The 18,430-nt window shown below is 46.6% G+C and overlaps 1 protein-coding gene across 1 annotated transcript in view; it reads left to right on the forward strand.

Moving 5' to 3' along the window:
- The first annotated feature begins 578 nt into the window (after nt 1-578).
- The window catches only part of LOC144784743 (serum paraoxonase/arylesterase 2-like), a 448,276-nt gene continuing 430,424 nt past the window's right edge, over nt 579-18,430 (forward strand). Inside the window, exon 1 of the mRNA XM_078663731.1 lies at nt 579-707. Within this exon, the coding sequence (XP_078519857.1) occupies nt 634-707 (74 nt within the window). The 5' untranslated portion in view covers nt 579-633. The remainder of the gene's footprint in view (nt 708-18,430) is intronic.

Below are 18,430 nucleotides of genomic sequence, written 5' to 3' on the forward strand. Positions count from 1 at the left end.
AGACACTGGTGTCGGTCTGAGTGCTATCGCTGGTGCGCGATCTGCCCCTGCGCAAGCGTGCACCCCCTACTGAGGCCTAAGGTGGCCCAGCACCTAGCACACAACAAGATTGAGACATCCATCGTGCTCTTCCGTATTATGTTTAAGACCAGATCCCTGAACCTGAGAAGATTGTAGGTGCTTGTGGTACAACAGAAAAAACACTACAAATGAAAACGTAAGTTCCATCCCCCGTCGTAACACAGGTAGCGCAAGTTTCTACAAAATAATACTTTTACCATTTGTGAGTTTTAGCAAATACATTTTCCCCAGACCAGCAGGTGAAACATGAACTTAGTTGAACGAGGAGACAAGCAGCGAACATGTGGCATGGCACATTCCTTTGCGAGGTTATTTCACGGGCCTCTGAGCCACTTTGAGTACAAGAGAGACTCTCCAAGCTTTTTGGCTGCTTGCCGAGTTTAGACAGGGACGCCACACCTCACCGACCGAGGGCTGGCGGCAGTGGGCCCTCCCTTTGATAGTTCACCGCCTGACTCTCCCGTTCGCTCCTTTTCTGCACTCTCCCACATCCTCCCGCTGCTCCGAAGAAGAGATTTGAGCAGAAACGTTCCTCTGGTGAGCGCAGCTGTCATGGGGAAGTTGCTGGCCCTCGCCGTGATCGGCATACTAACTGCCTTGGTAGTGGAAAGGATCGTGCGTCTGAGGTAAGATTCAGGCGTCTCCGACATATTATTTTTGTTTGTTTGCATCCAGTCGTCTTTAAAGGCGCGGACAGAGCTTTTCCATTCACTAAGCTTTGCGCATCAGTCTGTACGTACGACTCTGCGCCTTCGGTGTTTTTAAACGTCCTAAACACGCATTTGTAATGCAATAAGTCTCGCATTTACGCGAGTTTGAGCTATTGACATTGCATATAACAATGCCTTTTATTTTAGTTTTTAAAATAAACATAAAGAAAAGGCATTGTCATTTACAATGCCAATAGCTTAAACTTGCGTAAATGCGAGGGCGATTGCATGCAAAGTCTTGTTCAATTTGTGATCCATCAGGTTTTTTGCGCTCCCTGAAGGGTTCACATTCATGTCTATTACGGAGAGATGTATAATTTACTACAATTACGATGTCTGTCTCATCTGGCGGGGTTGGGCCTGGGGCTGTTTGGGGAGGGGGGATTATAGATGAAATACCGCCAGAGACAGACACGCGAGGGACCTAGGTGAGACTTAACATATTGGGAGTAAAACTTGACATAGTGCCTAAAGTCTGAATAGTGATAAGGCACTCTATCGTTTCATCAGCCAGTGGGTAGGATCACGTTCAGAGTGGGCTCTTTGGACTGTTATCGGCCTGCTGGGGCACCCGATTTCCATGCCGGACTTTCATTTTCCGAACTATTTCAACCTCGTCCGGTTGGTTAACGGAAGCTAATCAAGACTACTACTCCCAGAATGCATTAGGTTGTTGGCTGAAAGAACCGGACTGGAGCCAGGATCTCCATACTGGAAGGAACTATAGAATTGTTTTTTAAAAAAAACATATTTGCAGGCCAAAAATAAAGTTGCCGGCCAGTGACGGTCCCCAGACACCTAAAGGCTAGTTTTGGGCACTGCCACTGGGTGGCACTGTAGTACAACTGCCCTGCCTTAAAAAGCGTCTACTTCACTACTCACCACATTCTAATCTTCAAAGTGATTGGCTGGTTCAATTACTTGGTATAGTTTCCTGTAGCACTTGCTGTGCGGCGCTACAAACCTCATAAACACTGAATTAAGAAGCGGTCTGGTGGCTAAGGCTGTGGCTCCCCGCTTCCCTTCGTTAGCCACACCGTGTGATCCTGGGAATAAAATACACTTTGCATTTTCACTCTTTTATGGTAGCTTTGAATATGCTGCTTGAAATGCCCAGACCTCCAAATCCTTTCTAGAGAGCTCCAGGGGGTGCGAAGGAGCAAACATCTAGCATTACACAGAAAGTAAACAAAAGGGGAGGGGGGGGGCAGAATCCTTAGCATAATCGGAGAGAAGAAAAAGAGAAGAGACTGGAGCAGACCAAATATTGAAAGAGGAGGAGATAAATGTAAAATAAACGCACAAAACAAAAGGTATAAAATACGGTAGCTCGGTGGCACTCATTCTATCTACATCAACTGGTTGAAAGACTGGTGGCCAGATGTAGGTAGGCAAATACAGGTCGTTAACGGGCGATTTAGGCCGTTACCGACCGGTATTTGGAGTTTGAGATGTAGGGGCCTTAAAAATTACCGATTTGGTAAATTTACCGATTCGGTAAATTATTGAATTGGTAAATTTAACGAATCTGTAAATTGAGATGTAGGTGGCACTGTAAACAGTGCCACAGGGCCTTAAGGATTCGTTATTTACCACCAACTATTAGTTGGTGGTAAATAACGAATACCTGTGTATATGCAAATCTGTGAGGGCATGTATGTGTGTCACATGGCACACAAGCACTATTCAGGGGTGCAACAGGGTGTCAAAGTGACACCCTGCCACCCTTGACTATTCGGTAATTTTACCGAATCGGTATTTACCGATTCGAATACCGATTCGGTAAAATTACCGAATCTTAACGATTCAGTAATTTTTCGGTATTCGGTATTTAAGAATCGGTAAATACCATTTACCTACATCTAGCCCCATGTCCTTGTGCATGATTTCGAACCTGCAGCAAAAAAATGAACGCACTAATCTGCCACAGCTGCATTTAACTCGCTGAGCTATCGTTAATGCGCTTTGGTGAGCATGCGCGATGTGTAATGGGGTGTGTGCCCCTGCAGGGCATGCGCAGTGTTTGGGGGTGTTAATACCCGGATGTGGAAGGTTGCGTTGAAGGGTAGGGGGGTGCCTCCTCCTGTTAGACACAGTGTCTTCTGATGAGTCTGTCGAAGCATGTGTTGTCTTCTGCACAGGCGGCAGAGCTTCCCAATGGGTGGTATGAGGCCAGCCTTGCACGTGAGACCCGTTAACAAGGAGGGCTTTGTTTGGGTGCTCCTCCTCTCTGCGGGAGGGAGGTTGGGTGTGTGATTTCAGGGAGACCGCTGCCAACAAGCCGTCTGCACAAGAATGCGGATGTGTCTTGTGTGCAGGGTGCACAATGGGAGGTGGCGAGGGGGGGGGGGGTTGGCATGGTGCCCGGACCTGCGCCAGCAAGTCTGAAACCTTGACCAAGCAGGGTTACTTCAGGATGCAGTTGGCATGGGCTCTGGCAGGGTTGGGGAGGGGGATTATAGATGAAATAACACCAGAAACAGACACACAAGGGACCTACGAGAGACTTCACTTATTGGGAGTAAAACCTTGCAAAGTGCCTAAAGTCTGAATAGTGACAAGGCGCTCTATACTATAGACCTAATTTGCTGAGCGTTTAAAAGCGTCTACTGCACTACTCACCACAGTCTAATCTTCAAGGTGACTGGTGGGTTCAATTACTTGTTATAGTATGCTGTAGCGCTTGCCGCGCGGCGCCACAAACCTCACAAACACTGAATTAAACAGTAGACATTAGAGTGTAAAAGTAGCAGTCAGCCAACAATTGTTTACAAAGCTTTTAAAATACAATGAGACTTGTATGTTTGCATTGTAAACTTGGGGTACAAGAAGCGAAAACTCCTAGAGCGGTAGAAAACAAACCAGCATATAGCCCTCAACGATAAAAGCTAATCATGCTAACATGCATGGAACGTCCTCACAGCACCAGCCTCAACAATCCAGAAACATTTCTAACATGTACACTGCTGCAGGGCCACGAATGACATTACTATCTGATGGTACATACGGCTGAAATGGAGGGACCCAGCATCCGCTTCACTGTATTTATTTACATCAGCCTGTTTCCCTCTATACCCGCCCCCCAATCTAAAATGGCCACAGTCCAGACTGTGGGTGGGCTTACGTCCACCAAGAAACTTGCCTCATTTCCTACCTTAGCACACTGCTCGATGCACTGTACATCTCACAGGGGTCTCTAGAGTGTCGGCTTTGCCTGGAATGGCCTCTTAATGCGAGGCAAATAAATCCCTTCCTTTTCTCCTCAAAGGCCTTCTGCGCCCAACCCCCTCCCCTGTTTATTTTCTTCTGATATATAATAGAAGGGGGTTCCCCAACGGGATTATAGGATGTGGGCAGGAAAGGAGAGGATTAGAACATACCAAACAGAACAAAATGGCCCTGTCACAAGGATATCAGAGGTCCTTTACAGGATCCATACAGTTACGAGTGGGGTGAACATGAAAATCAGAGCCGAAGACTACACCGGTACTATTTTTAGTACATGATACTTTTTTTATTTATTTAACATAGTTTCTCTTTCCATACATATACAGACATTTCAGGCTGATATATAGTAACTTTAAAACAGCAAGGAGGGGGAAAAGGGTGTATCCCACCAGGGATGTTAGGGAAATAGATACGGCACACAAGGGTGTTCCTCACACTCCCGTACACACAAGGGGATTTTCATATATACATCATCACTCAGATATTCATTCATTTCCTCATTCATTCATACATACTCTCATACAAGTACAACTGCGCCTGCAACAATAGATGGAATGTGGTTGCAGGAGCTGGAGGTGGAATATGGAGGCAGAGCTGGTGGACAAAAGTTTTAACAAGAGCTAAAGAGCTGCCATCCAAAGAGATTGCACCGACGCGCGTTTCGGTGTTGGCCAAGATAGGCCGCACCTTCTTCAGGGCGGAGATGTACAAGGAGGGGAACACACTTTTCAGTAAACAGTTCAGTTACAGTTTTAGTACAATACATAAATCTAACCGCATTTTCTCTTTTAGTTATCTTCTTTGATATTGTAGGTTAGTCAAGGCTCTGATATCAAAAGGTCACTCCCTAATTAGTACACTTCCCATCATAGAGAAGTAAAGGACATACCTAATGGACCTCGGTGAAGATGGACAGATCCACATTCATTCAATTCATAATTCACTCACTCATACAACCTAATCCATTCATACTTTTGAAGGTGGCAATACAAATAATCACTGGGCTAAAGGTGATGGAATGCTACATAAAAGTTAGAATAGCTTCAGGGGCAAATGTGTGGGGACACATGGTCTAAAATTAATAGTAAACAAAAGGCATCAACACAAGGGCCAAAATCTACTCACGGGGAATTAGAAAAAATCAATCCAGGTTACTCGGGTATGTTTCAGTGGTATCCAACACAGAGATTCTCACTTGGGGATGTCTGGACAAGCGTAGATAAGAGAACAATCAGTTAGAATCGAACTTCTATTTGCACAACAGTGAGCAGTAGTAAATACTCAAAAGAGCAATTACCCAAAAGAGCAATTACCTGGGGGAGAATCAGTCCCAAAATTCCTCTTAACATTTGGAGTTTCACCAAAATCTGGGTCGCTTGTGGCCTAGAAAGGGGATGCGGAGATAATATCAAAGCATATCAACCCTGCAGATGCTCACGGTTTGTAGGGGGGGTATATATATATATATATATATATATATATATATATATATATATATAAAATATATACAATACCTCAGAGTCCGGAGAGACTCATCCTCAAAGGGATTCTGTGGTTTAGAGAGGATCGCTAATGGCTGCGTGGAGGTATAGAGCTGACAAGGCGCTAGTTGGTAAACTGGGCTTCTTGGAGTAAAAGCAATGTAGCAGGTTCTGAAAGGTAGATAAAACCCATAGCGTTATTCACAAGGTCTAAGGAGATGTATGTAAATATAGGTAGAGGAGGGCTAAAACTCCTAAGGATAGGAGTGCCGTTCAGATAGTCCTATATCTGCTAGTAGATTTAAATAATTGCTGGGCTAGCAGCGTAAGGGGTCCTTGTTCAGTGAAAAGAAGTACCAACATGCTAAAATATATACGCGATACACAGTAGCGCAATACCGAAGGGGATCAAAATAGGTTTAGTATAAGTAACACAATCACCTGATATGACGATGCCGAATAGTCTAGAAAACATCTTCGCAAAAAAAGTTTCGATCCTAAGTGTTGCCGGGGGGCCCGGGTAACGCCCGCAGTGTGGGCTTCAATCAGCGAGGCGTTGAGTCAAGGGGGGTAGGGTGTTCCTGTCAAGAGGACAAGGGTTCAAGGGGTAGGATTAAAAAAGCGTCCAGACTCAATGCTACAGACTCAATGCTGAACACGAAATAGTCAAAAGCGTCTCCGTCGAGGGCTTACCAGGGTCTAGTCCCGTCTATTCCTTTCCACGCAGCACGGCGACACGGTCCTCGTAGAAAACAGCTGGATCAGGAGTGACAAAGAGGTCAGGTAGGGATCCGTTTAAGTAGAAAAAATCGTAGGGGTCTTTAGGAGAATCAGCTGGAGATGGTCACGAATAGAGAAAACGGACTATCGTTTTTCAGCCTGATCGGTCGCCATCTTACAAGGGTAAATCGGGTTTTAGCCATAATGGTCTACATCAACATAGACATAGGACTAAGCAAGTTCAAACAACCAGACGATTCCCTGTTTACATGGTCGCCATGGATTCGGGCAACATACAGATACGTGTTTGCCGAGCATAGAAAAAAGAAGAAGAAGAACTCAGATAGCCTAGTATCCAAAAAAATAGGTAATCATAAACTCTGTCAGAATTAATCAAGTCGCATCCTAGCTGGACGTTTTCTCCATCATGTTAACAGAACACGATGCGCCCCTTCTAGCTAAATAAAGGAGTTGGTGGGGAGCAAACGAGAGGGCTACAGTGCCCAATATAGTCAATTCCCCTCCATACTGCATAAATTTCTTGGCTCCTTACAGATTTATGATTTCTGCTGTTCATTTGAGGGGCACAAATAAAGTATTTACAAGAACGTGTTGCGCCATGGGCTTTCTTTATTCATGCCCTTAGTGACGGAATCCAACATAAAAATCCAAAAGACCTCCCGTTTTTTGCGGAGGCTGATAGGGTCTATTCCGGGTTTGGCCTGGATTTTCTCCAGTATAAACCATCTTAAATCAGATTCAGAGTGGGATTGCTCAAGCCAATGGGTCACTATAGGGGCTGACGTTTTTTTGTTTTGGATATTGCATTTGTGTTCCCCTATCCTTACGCGGCATTCTCGTCCAGTTTCCCCTACATAGGGGAGATCGCAAGGACATAGGGTCACATAGATGATGTTAGCCGATCGGCAGTTGGTCATTCGTTGATTACGTGCTACGGATATAGTTTGTTCCGTGGTTTTTATAGTCTTTCCAATTACTGCGTGGGGACAGGCGTGGCAGGAGCCACAGCGATGGTTTCCATAGATGGGTTTGAGATTGGTTATCGCGGTTTGCGTACCCTGTGGGGTTTCTGGCATCTTTCCCCTCACTAACATTTTTTTGAGGTTCTTATTTCGCTTGAAGGCAAAGATAGGTCTGTTAAAAGGAGTCCTATCTTTTTCCAAGTTCAACAAGTGCCAGCTGGAATTAATGGCCAGACGGACTTTATGATTGAGATTGGAAGGCGGATAACACATACCAATTCATCTCTCGTTTCTGTGGGTTTGGGTTGGAACATGATGTCCCGATTGGCATATCTTGCCCTTTTGAATGAATCTTTCACAAGTTTCCGTGGATACCCTCGATGCAATAATTTCTCTTTGAGGATGTCCGATTTACTCAAAAACTCCTGCACATCCGTACAGTTTCTTCGTATGCGAAGGAATTGACTATATGGTATGCTCTCCTTCTGGCATCGTGGGTGAAAGCTCGTATATTGAAGGAGCATGTTCCGAGCTGTGGGCTTCATGTATAAGTAGACTCTGATGGCACTATCTTGATGTTGGATCCATATGTCGAGGAATTCTATTTTAGAATGACTGGATTGACAAGTGAAGCGGATATTAGAGTCCGCTGCATTGAGCCATAGCACAAATTCCTCCAGGGACTCCTGGTCCCCCTTCCATATAAAGAATATGTCGTCGATGAATCTTTTCCAATTTCTGACATTCTCATGGAAGGGGGCCATCTCATTGAAGATGTTGGTGCGTTCGAATTCCCCCATGTACAGGCAGGCCATGCTGGGGGCACAACTCGGCCCCATGCTAACTCCCATCTTTTGCCTGTACATTTTTTGATCAAACTCGAAGTAGTTTTCACATAAAACTACCTCGAGACACTGGAGGATAAATTCAGTGTTATTGGCCTCAGGTCCCATGGATAGAATTTTCTTGATAGTGTCATAGGCTCCTTGTTGAGGGATATTGGAGTACAAGGACTCCACATCCAAAGTTACCAATAGTTCTCGGTTTTCAAAGAAGGGCAAACCTTCCACTAGACTGATAAAATGTCCAGTGTCTTTCACGTAAGAGTCTAGTTCCGTGACCAATGGTTTTAGGAATTTATCTATGTACTTGGACAAAGGTTCTGTAGCAGAACCTATGGTGGAAACTATGGGTCTGAGCGGCGGATCAGTACTGTTCTTATGTGTTTTGGGTACCCCGTATATAATGCGTAATCTCGTGGTGGTGGGAGTGAGAAATTCCGCTTCTGCTTCACAGATAGCATTGGTTTCCACAGCATTTTTTACTAGCCGAAGATATGCCAATCGGGACATCATGTTCCAACTCAAACCCACTGAAACGAGAGATGAATTGGTATGTGTTATCCGCCATTCCAATCTCAATCACAAAGTCCGTCATGCCATTAATTCCAGCTGGCACTTGTTGAACTTGGAAAAAGATAGGACTCCTTTTAACAGACCTATCTTTGCCTTCAAGCGAAATAAGAACCTCAAACATTTTTTAGTGAGGGGAAAGATGCCAGAAACCCCACAGGGTACCCAAACCGCGATAACCAATCTCAAACCCATCTATGGAAACCATCACTGTGGCTCCTGCCACGCCTGTCCCCACGCAGTAATTGGAGAGACTATAAAAACCACGGAACAAACTATATCCGTAGCACGTAATCAACGAATGACCAACTGCCGATCGGCTAACATCATCTATGTGATCCTATGTCCTTGCGATCTCCCCTATGTAGGGGAAACTGGACGAGAATGCCGCGTAAGGATAGGGGAACACAAATGGAATATCCGAAACAAAAAAACGTCAGCCCCATTAGTGACCCATTGGCTTGAGCAATCCCACTCTGAATCTGATCTAAGATGGTTTATACTGGAGAAAATCCAGGCCAAACCCAGAATAGACCCCATCAGCCTCCGCAAAAAACGGGAGGTCTTTTGGATTTTTATGTTGGATTCCGTCACTAAGGGCATGAATGAAGAATGCCTATGGCACAACACGTTCTTGTAAATACTTTATTTGTGCCCCTCAAATGAACAGCAGAAATCATAAATCTTTAAGGAGCCATGACATTTATGCAGTATGGAGGGGAATTGACTATATTGGGCACTGTAGCCCTCTCGTTTGCTCCCCCACCAACTCCTTTATTTAGCTAGAAGGGGTGCATCGTGTTCTGTTAACATGATGGAGAAAACGTCCAGCTAGGATGCGACTTGATTAATTCTGACAGAGTGTACGATTACCTATTTTTTGGGATACTAGGCTATCTGAGTTCTTCTTCTTCTTTTTTTCTATGCTCGGCAAACACGTATCTGTATGTTGCCCGAATCCATGGCGACCATGTAAACAGGGAATCGTCTGGTTGTTTGAACTTGCTTAGTCCTATGTCTATGTTGATGTAGACCATTATGGCTAAAACCCGATTTACCCTTGTAAGATGGCGACCGATCAGGCTGAAAAACGATAGTCTGTTTTCTCTATTCGTGACCATCTCCAGCTGATTCTCCTAAAGACCCCCTACGATTTTTTCTACTTAAACGGATCCCTACCTGACCTCTTTGTCACTCCTGATACAGCTGTTTTCTACGAGGACCGCCTCGCCGTGCTGCGTGGAAAGGAATAGACGGGACTAGACCCTGGTAAGCCCTCGACGGAGACGCTTTTTACTATTTCGTGTTCAGCATTGAGTCTGTAGCATTGAGTCTGGACGCTTTTTTAATCCTACCCCTTGAACCCTTGTCCTCTTGACAGGAACACCCTACCCCCTTGACTCAACGCCTCGCTGATTGAAGCCCACACTGCGGGCGTTACCCGGGCCCCCCGGCAACACTTAGGATCGAAACTTTTTTTGAGAAGATGTTTTCTAGACTATTCGGCATCGTCATATCAAGTGATTGTGTTACTTATACTAAACCTATTTTGATCCCCTTCGGTATCGCGCTACTCTGTATCGCGTATATATTTTAGCATGCTGGTACTTCTTTTCACTGAACAAGGACCCCTTACGCTGCTAGCCCAGCAGTTATTTAAATCTACTAGCAGATATAGGACTATCTGAACGGCACTCCTATCCTTAGGAGTTTTAGCCCTCCTCTATCTATATTTACATACATCTCCTTAGACCTTGTGAATAACACTATGGGTTTTATTTACTTTTCAGAACCTGCTACATTGCTTTATCTCCAGGAAGCCCAGTTTACCAACTAGCGCCTTGTCAGCTCTATACCTCCACGCAGCCATTAGCGATCCTCTCTAAACCACATAATCCCTTGGAGGATGAGTCTCTCCGGACTCTGAGGTATTGTATATATTTTATATATATATATATATCTACCCCCCCTACAAACCGTGAGAATCTGCAGGGTTGATATACTTTGATATTATCTCCGCATCCCCTTTCTAGGCCACAAGCGACCCAGATTTTGGTGAAACTCCAAATGTTAAGAGGAATTTTGGGACTGATTCTCCCCCAGGTAATTGCTCTTTTGGGTAATTGCTCTTTTGAGTATTTACTACTGCTCACTGTTGTGCAAATAGAAGTTCGATTCTAACTGATTGTTCTCTTACCTACGCTTGTCCAGACATCCCCAAGTGACAATCTCTGTTTTGGAGAACACTGAAACATACCCGAGTATCCTTGATTGATTTTTTCAATTCCCCGTGAGTAGATTTTGGCCCTTATATAGATGCCTTTTGTATACTATTCATTTTAGACCATGTGTCCCCATACATTTTCCCCTGAAGCTATTCTAACTTTTATGTAGCATTCCATCACCTTTAGCCCAGTGATTATTTGTATTGCCACCTTCAAAAGTATGAATGGATTAGGTTGTATGAGTGAGTGAATTATGAATTGAATGAATGTGGATGTGTCCATCTTCACCGAGGTCCATTAGGTATGACCTTTACTTCTCTATGATGGGAAGTGTACTAATTAGGGAGTGACCTTTTGATATCAGAGCCTCAACTAACCTATAATATCAAAGAAGATAACTAAAAGAAAAAATGCGGTTAGATTTATGTATTGTAATAAATCTGTAACTGAACTGTTTACTGAAAATTGTTTTTTATTTACAGCCTGTGTGTTCCTCTCCTTGTACACCTCCGCACTGAAGAAGGTGCAGCCTATCTTGGCCAACACCGAAACGCGCGTCGGCGCAATCTCTTTGGATGGCAGCTCCTTAGCTCTTGTTAAAACTTTTGCCCACCAGCTCTGCCTCCATATTCCATCTCCAGCTCCTGCAACCACATTCCATCTATTGTTGCAGGCGCAGTTGTACTTGTATCAGAGTATGTATGAATGAATGAGGAAATGAATGAATATCTGAGTGATGATGTATATATGAAAATCCCCTTGTGTGTACGGGAGTGTGAGGAACACCCTTGTGTGTCGTATCTATTTCCCTAACATCCCTGGTGGGATGCACCCTTTTCGCCCTCCTTGCTGTTTTAAAGTTACTATATATCAGCCTGAAATGTCTGTATATGTATGGAAAGAGAAACTATGTTAAATAAATAAAAAAAGTATCATGTACTAAAAATAGTACCGGTGTAGTCTTCGGCTCTGATTTTCATGTTCACCCCACTCGTAACTGTATAGATCCTGTAAGGGACCTCTAATATCCTTGTGGCAGGGTCATTTTGTTCTGTTTGGTATTTTCTTCTGACCCCGTGGGGAGCTAGGACAGCTGCTGGAAGCGACAGATCCTTTGCAGATTGCCAGGATTGTGACCCTGAAACCCCCTTTCCTCTCCGCCCTGAGAACTGACAAGTCAGTCAGGTTGACGAAAGAGAAGCGTAAACAAGCCAGTTACCATATGAAGAGCTTTCTCACAGCACCCAATCAGAGAGCCACATTGGCGTGTGCAAGGCAGCATGACAAAACTTCTGATAAGAAACTTCGTCACAACAGCAATAATGCAGGCGAGCCAGTCCGGGTGGGCCGGCCCAAAAAGCAAAAAGGAGGCACCCTAGAAACCTTATTTCCAATGGCAGCCCACCGTTTAACAAAAAGGGTGACGCAAGCCAATTGGAATAAGGGGCGGGCCTTCGAGCCCTTTTCTCAAAGTCCTCATCTGCAATAAATGTCGCCTAGCATTGCTGCGCACAACGCAAGGCGAGACCTAAAAAAGAAATGGGGGGGACTAACCTAGTTAATCAGTATGCAAGTGGCATACTGATTACTTACCTCTTAGGGGCTGACTGCTCTATGTTCTTGTTAGGCTTCCCTGGTCCGTCACGGTTTGTACAGTTTGCGCAGAGGGAAGTGCCTAGTTCGTTTCACTTTGAAGCTCTCTTCACGTGCAACCACCTCCGGTGGTCCGCGGTCTAGTGGCTGACTGCCGCCTTATTTAAGATCATGCTAGACCGAACGCGCAACGAACGCGCGCTGCGGGCGCGCCGAAGGCAAGCCCGTCTGCGCCCGCCCGCACCAGGACGATGCCAGCTGCCAACAACTCTGCCGGTTCTGGGGAAACTGTTTATTCTTATTCCCGTGATAACCTCATGATGATAAAATATTGAATGGATTTGGTCTGTCCTTGTTCTCCTATTACTACTATGGGCTCTTTTTGCTGTAGGTATTGTGGCTATGATTCGGAAGTTATCATGAGTTGCCTGCCTACACAAATGCAAGGCTCAGGACAAACTATTAAAATACTTAGCCTTAACTGTAGATCACTGATGGGACACTATTTAGATGTGTTTGATCTACTTCACGATGAGTCTCTGGACGCTCACTTCCTGACAGAAACCTGGTTGTCAGCTGATACGTTAGCTGAGCCAAGCTTGGCGCTTCCCTCTGGCTATAGTATTTGCACCATCAACAGAGAGTCCACGGGAGGGGGGGTGGCAGTTGTCTATAAAGCTCATCTCCTATGTTCATTGGTTAAGGAAGAGGTGGTTGGCTCTGAATGTGGTCGCTTTGGAATTATTTTCAACCCCAATTTTACCCTGTCTGGGCTGATAGTCTATCGCCCTCCGGGTCCCTCCAAGGAGGGAAGGACCGCATTGGTAGTCTTAGTAGGTACCATGGCTGTGAGATATGCCAACTTCTTGGTCATTGGCGATTTAAATCTCCACTGTTAGAATCGGAGGTCTCTGGTTGGCACAGGTATGCACTTGTGACAATCAGGGACCTTCTCCTCTAGTCAGGGCAAGGGAACTACTCTGTAAGAATAACCCCTGCTCACCCTCTAGGTTGCGTCGTGCGAGCAGACAAGGCTAATCCTCAGGGCGATAGTTAGTTAAGCATTTATCTATACTAATATAATAAAGAGAGAGCCCAAACCTTTGAGGCGGGTAATCTCAGGAATCACAGCACCAATCACAACACCCAATACAGCGTTGGAAAGGGCAGTTGCAGCAGAAGGACATAGGCCATGCAGACGCCCACCATATACATTTAAAAGGTAAAAGAACCGTGCCAGCGAAGTAGTCCCTTGTGGGCATGTCTGCGTTGTGCTGTGGGCGTGTGCTGGGGCGTGAGAAACGCTGGGGGCGTGTGGTACGTTCTGCCCTTCATGCCATGTCTCATATCGTGTGCTAATCCCACCCTGCTCCCTTTAAATACCCCTGCACCCCATAATCATAACCCACCCTTACTCCTTAAAATACCCCAACACCCTTAAACACTAACCCATCTTAACCCTATAAATATACCCTGTACCCTGTACTCCAAAACCCAAACCTATCCATAAACCCTAAAAATACCCTTGTACCCCAAAATCCAAACCTAGCCCTGAACCCTATAAATACCCATGAACCTCAAAACCCAAACCTACCCCTGAACCCTAAAAATACCCCTGTACCCCAAAACCCAAACCTAGCCCTGAACCCTAAAAATACCCCTGTACCCCAAAACCCAAACCTACCCCTGAACCCTAAAATAACCCTGTACCCCAAAACCCAAACCTACCCCTGAACCTTAAAATACCCCTGTACCCCAAAACCCAAACCTAGCCCTGAACCCTTAAAATACCCATGTACCCCAAAACCCAAACCTACCCTAAAAATACCCCTATACCCCAAAACCCAAACCTAGCCTTGAACCCTAAAAATACCCCTGTACCCCAAAACCCATCCCTAAACCCTAAAACTACCCCTGTACCCCATAACCAAAAACTATATCTGGACCCTTAAAATACCCAAACGCCCCAAAACATATACCTCAGTACCCCAAAACATATACCCCTATACCCATACTTACCTTATCCAAACATTAAAAAAAACATGCTTTTACCATTCATGCATTTACAACGAATTTCGTTGTAAATGTATGCGTGGTAAAAGCATATAAAATGTAATGCCATGCGTTATAATGGCATTGCGGAGTCATGGTACTTTCGTAATGAAAGTATGCGGAGTGATGGTATGCGGAAAGAAAGTTGCGGAATAATGGGTGTTTACCCTCCCCCGGTAAGTACATTGGCGGCATGGCGGCCCACATCTCCAGCAACATACTTATATTTTTTCACCACCCATTTGAAAAATGCACAGGTCTCTCTCATTGATGGCCAGCACCGACATACACTTTTAGACACTACTCCCGCCACAAGTTTTAGAATTGCGAACTTTAGAGCTGGGAGCTACGTTCGAATCTCGGCATCAGCTCAACAGCCTGTGATTCCAGGCAAATCGCTTTGTCTCCCCGTGCCTACCACAAATGAATGTGTTCTTCTGTAATGTAAAGTGTGCTCATGCCATGTTGTCGAGTTGGCGCTATATAATATTGCAAGGAAAAATAAAGTAGGGAAACTCGAGTTCACACACTACTGAACGCGCACTCTTAAGTGCATCAGCAGAGCGCTGTGAATCGGAGCGTTTTAAAGGCCTGTCACAGATAAGAAATGCTATCAAAATGAAATCCTACAAAACAATATACTACTGGCCGGCAGCAGTTCATACACGGACAACGTCGGGACGGGCTGCTTCTTAGCACGCTAGGTCGTACCTGTGGATCTGTGTGGGGCGTCGCGTTCTCGGGCAGACGGGTGCAGCACCGGGCCTCTGGTACCACTGTACGGAAGGCCTTTCTTGAGGTGCGGCACGAGTCTTGGTATGCAGGAGGGCAAAGCGAGACAGTTGGGTACATTACGACGTACAGACCGTCCAAGGCTATCAGATGCACTCCGTGCAGATTCCGGCGGGAGAAGATGAGGCGCACAACGCGCTCCGTAGCAGGCGAGGTGACAGGAGAGAGGGCGGCCCGGCACTGAAGCGGAGAGCGACTCAAGCTTGAGCGGGGCTCTCGGCGGCGGGGCGACCAGGCTCCGAGCTGTCACGACCTTAGGAGGGGGCGAAGGCACCCGAGTCACAACTCCGGCGAGGGAATAAGAACTAAAGGCCCAACAGCAAACGGGCACAGGCAGAATAGAACCCAATGATCCTGGGGTTCCGGTCAGGGGGCAAGCTCGTGATTAAGCCCGTGGAGATTGTTTCAGGCACAAGTCTACAAAGTCCTCTCTGGTCTTTTCCTCTCCGTTCTCAGCAAGGCACCACTGCAGGCCAGTCCTTCAGGGCAAAGACCGGTTTCCTTCCTTCAGCTTCTCTTGGTCCTTCTAGTCAGGCAGAGGTTCGTCATGGTCAAAACAGGATCTGATTTGCTAGGACCAGGGTTCCTATATTTATACTCAGTTTCTTTTGTCTTTGCAGGCCAGGGGGCCTGAGCCTGGTTCAACCCAGTTTTGGAGCACTCAGTTGACAGGAAGCTGCCATCTTCTTTCAGGGTGCAGGGCAGGGACATCAGACGCTCCGCAGGAGGTGGAGCCAGCATTGTGGTGGTGGAGCACAACCCTATTCAGAGTCAAGGACTACTCCGCCCACCCATCCTGGTGTAAGCACCCTATTCACCCCCTGGTAACCCCAACTGTCCCCGGGACTTCCCCAGCCCTGTCACTCACACAAACCCAGACAGCAGATACACATCCTGGCAGAGGCGGGCTGAAATAGTTAGGCGAGCAAATGTAAACCTTCTAAAAGTAGCATTTGCAAACACAGGATATTAAAATAAACCTTGCTAAAGGAAGTATTTTATTATACTGAGTTCGGGCATACTAAACTTGACGTGCCACCGCGTTCCCTGAGCCTGCCGGGACTATAGCGTGTAATAATTCTAGCAGCTCACCTAGGCCTAAGAGAACAGGCAGCCCTTCAATAGTGAAGAACGAAAAGGCCGGTAATTCACTATTAGGGGTATACACCTGTTACAACGCATTTTTTACTCCGCACTACCATTACAACGCGACTTTTACTCCGCATACCGTTACAACGCATTGCGCTGGGGGGCGCTGTAGGATAGGGAATAAGTTTAATTTTCTATCCAACACCTTCCCTAGTGTCCACGGGGACTGGTGTTGGAATAGAAAATTATACTTACCACTATCCAGCGCCCCAAGGCGCTATGCGTTGTAACGGTATGCGGAGTAAAAGTCGCGTTGTAATGGTCTGCGGAGTAATAGTATGCGTTATAACGTCATACATCCACTATTAGGACATGCCACACACATCATGGCTTGTCCTACCTTACGCTTACAATGCACCCTGCCCGTAGGCCTACCATAGGGGTGACTGATATGAAGGTTAGGGAAGGTTTAGGGACTGGCAAGTGTGGGCACTTGCGCAGTCAGCGTGGCAGTACCAGACTGTACGCAGGGTCTGAAATGGCCGACCCGAGACACATTTTACGAGGCCGCTTCTGTGGGTGGCGCAACCAGCGCTGCAGGCCCACTAGCAGCATTTGTATCTACAAGCCCCGGCACTCCTCGTGCATGTTACTGGGGACTGACAGTAAACCAAATAAGCCAATCATGGAAATCAATTACGGATACACTTTATATTGGGAGCACTTGCACTACGGCACGGATTGGCCGTGGTGCAGTGCCCTGAGCATCGAACACCAGCAAAACATCTGAGGCACATCAGCAAAAAGTGGAAGGGAGACTCACGCCAAGGCGCCAGGTCTAACAAGTGTCCCCTCCAGCTGAAATGTGAGGAGAACTACCCTATCCCAGGGAGTTCCTCATCACTAAGGTGGAAAAACCTTGACAGACCGTCAGCATTGGCGTGGTCTATGCCAGGGCGGTGTTCCACCCTGAAGTCCATACCCTGTAGGGAAATAGACCACCTCAACAGTTTTGGGTTCTCACCCCTCATCTGCATCAACCATCTGAGGGGCCTGTGGTCTGTCTGAACTAGGAAGTGAGACCCAAACAAGTAGGGTCTTAGCTTCTTCAATGCCCAGACCACAGCGAAAGCTTCTCTCTCAATCGCTCTCCACCTCCGTTCCCATGGATGTAAAATGTAAATGTAAATGTAGGTGTACTTATATAGCGCAGACCTGTCACCCAAAGGGCATCCTGGCGCTTGCTTAGGGAACCCGTCCTGGTATTCCCCTGTGAGAAACCCCGGCAGGGTGTCCACAGGGTGAAAGCCAGGCATCCCGCCACGAGGGGCCGTAGTGGAGATTAAGCAAGCTATTGCCCAGAGTCGCAGAGTGTGACCCCGTGAGTCGAGTAGGCACCGGAGCGAGAATTGTCGAGACTGTGGAATTTTATGAGCCCGAGACCCGCTGAGGCGGGGAATCGAACCCTGGTCCACGGTCGATCTCAGCTTCCGGGTCTGCCGCCTCTAACCACTGAGCCACGCTTCTCCACTAACCTCCAACTGATGAAGGCTACAGGTTGGTCCCAGCCCTCCTCAGTAATCTGTGAAAGAACAGCCCTTACCCCATTCTCTGAAGCGTCTATCTGCAGTAGGAACTCTTTGGAGAAATCAGGAGCCAGGAGCACGGGCGCCGTGCACATGGCAGTTTTCAGGGTGTCAAATGCTTCCTGACAGGCGTCAGTCCAGATCACTTTCCGGGGCTGCTTCTTCAAAGTCCGCTCTGTCAAGTGGGCAATGATGCTGCCGTACCCCTTGACAAACCTCCTGTAGTACCCGGTGAGTCCTAGGAAGGCCCTTAACTCCGTTTGGGTCTTGGGGGGTTCCCAAGCCAGGATGGTCTCAATCTTGGGCTGAAGGGGCGCCACCTGGCCGCTCCCAACTTGGTGTCCCATGTACATCACGGAACCCTGCACGATCTGACACTTGCTTGCCTTGATCGTGAGGCCTGCCTTGCGCAGTGCCGTCAACACTTCCCAAAGGTGTCGCAAGTGTTCTTTCCACGTACCGCTGAACACTGCGATGT

This window comes from Lissotriton helveticus, chromosome 10, assembly GCF_964261635.1.
Source record: "Lissotriton helveticus chromosome 10, aLisHel1.1, whole genome shotgun sequence".
Classification (NCBI taxonomy): Eukaryota; Metazoa; Chordata; class Amphibia; order Caudata; family Salamandridae; genus Lissotriton; species Lissotriton helveticus.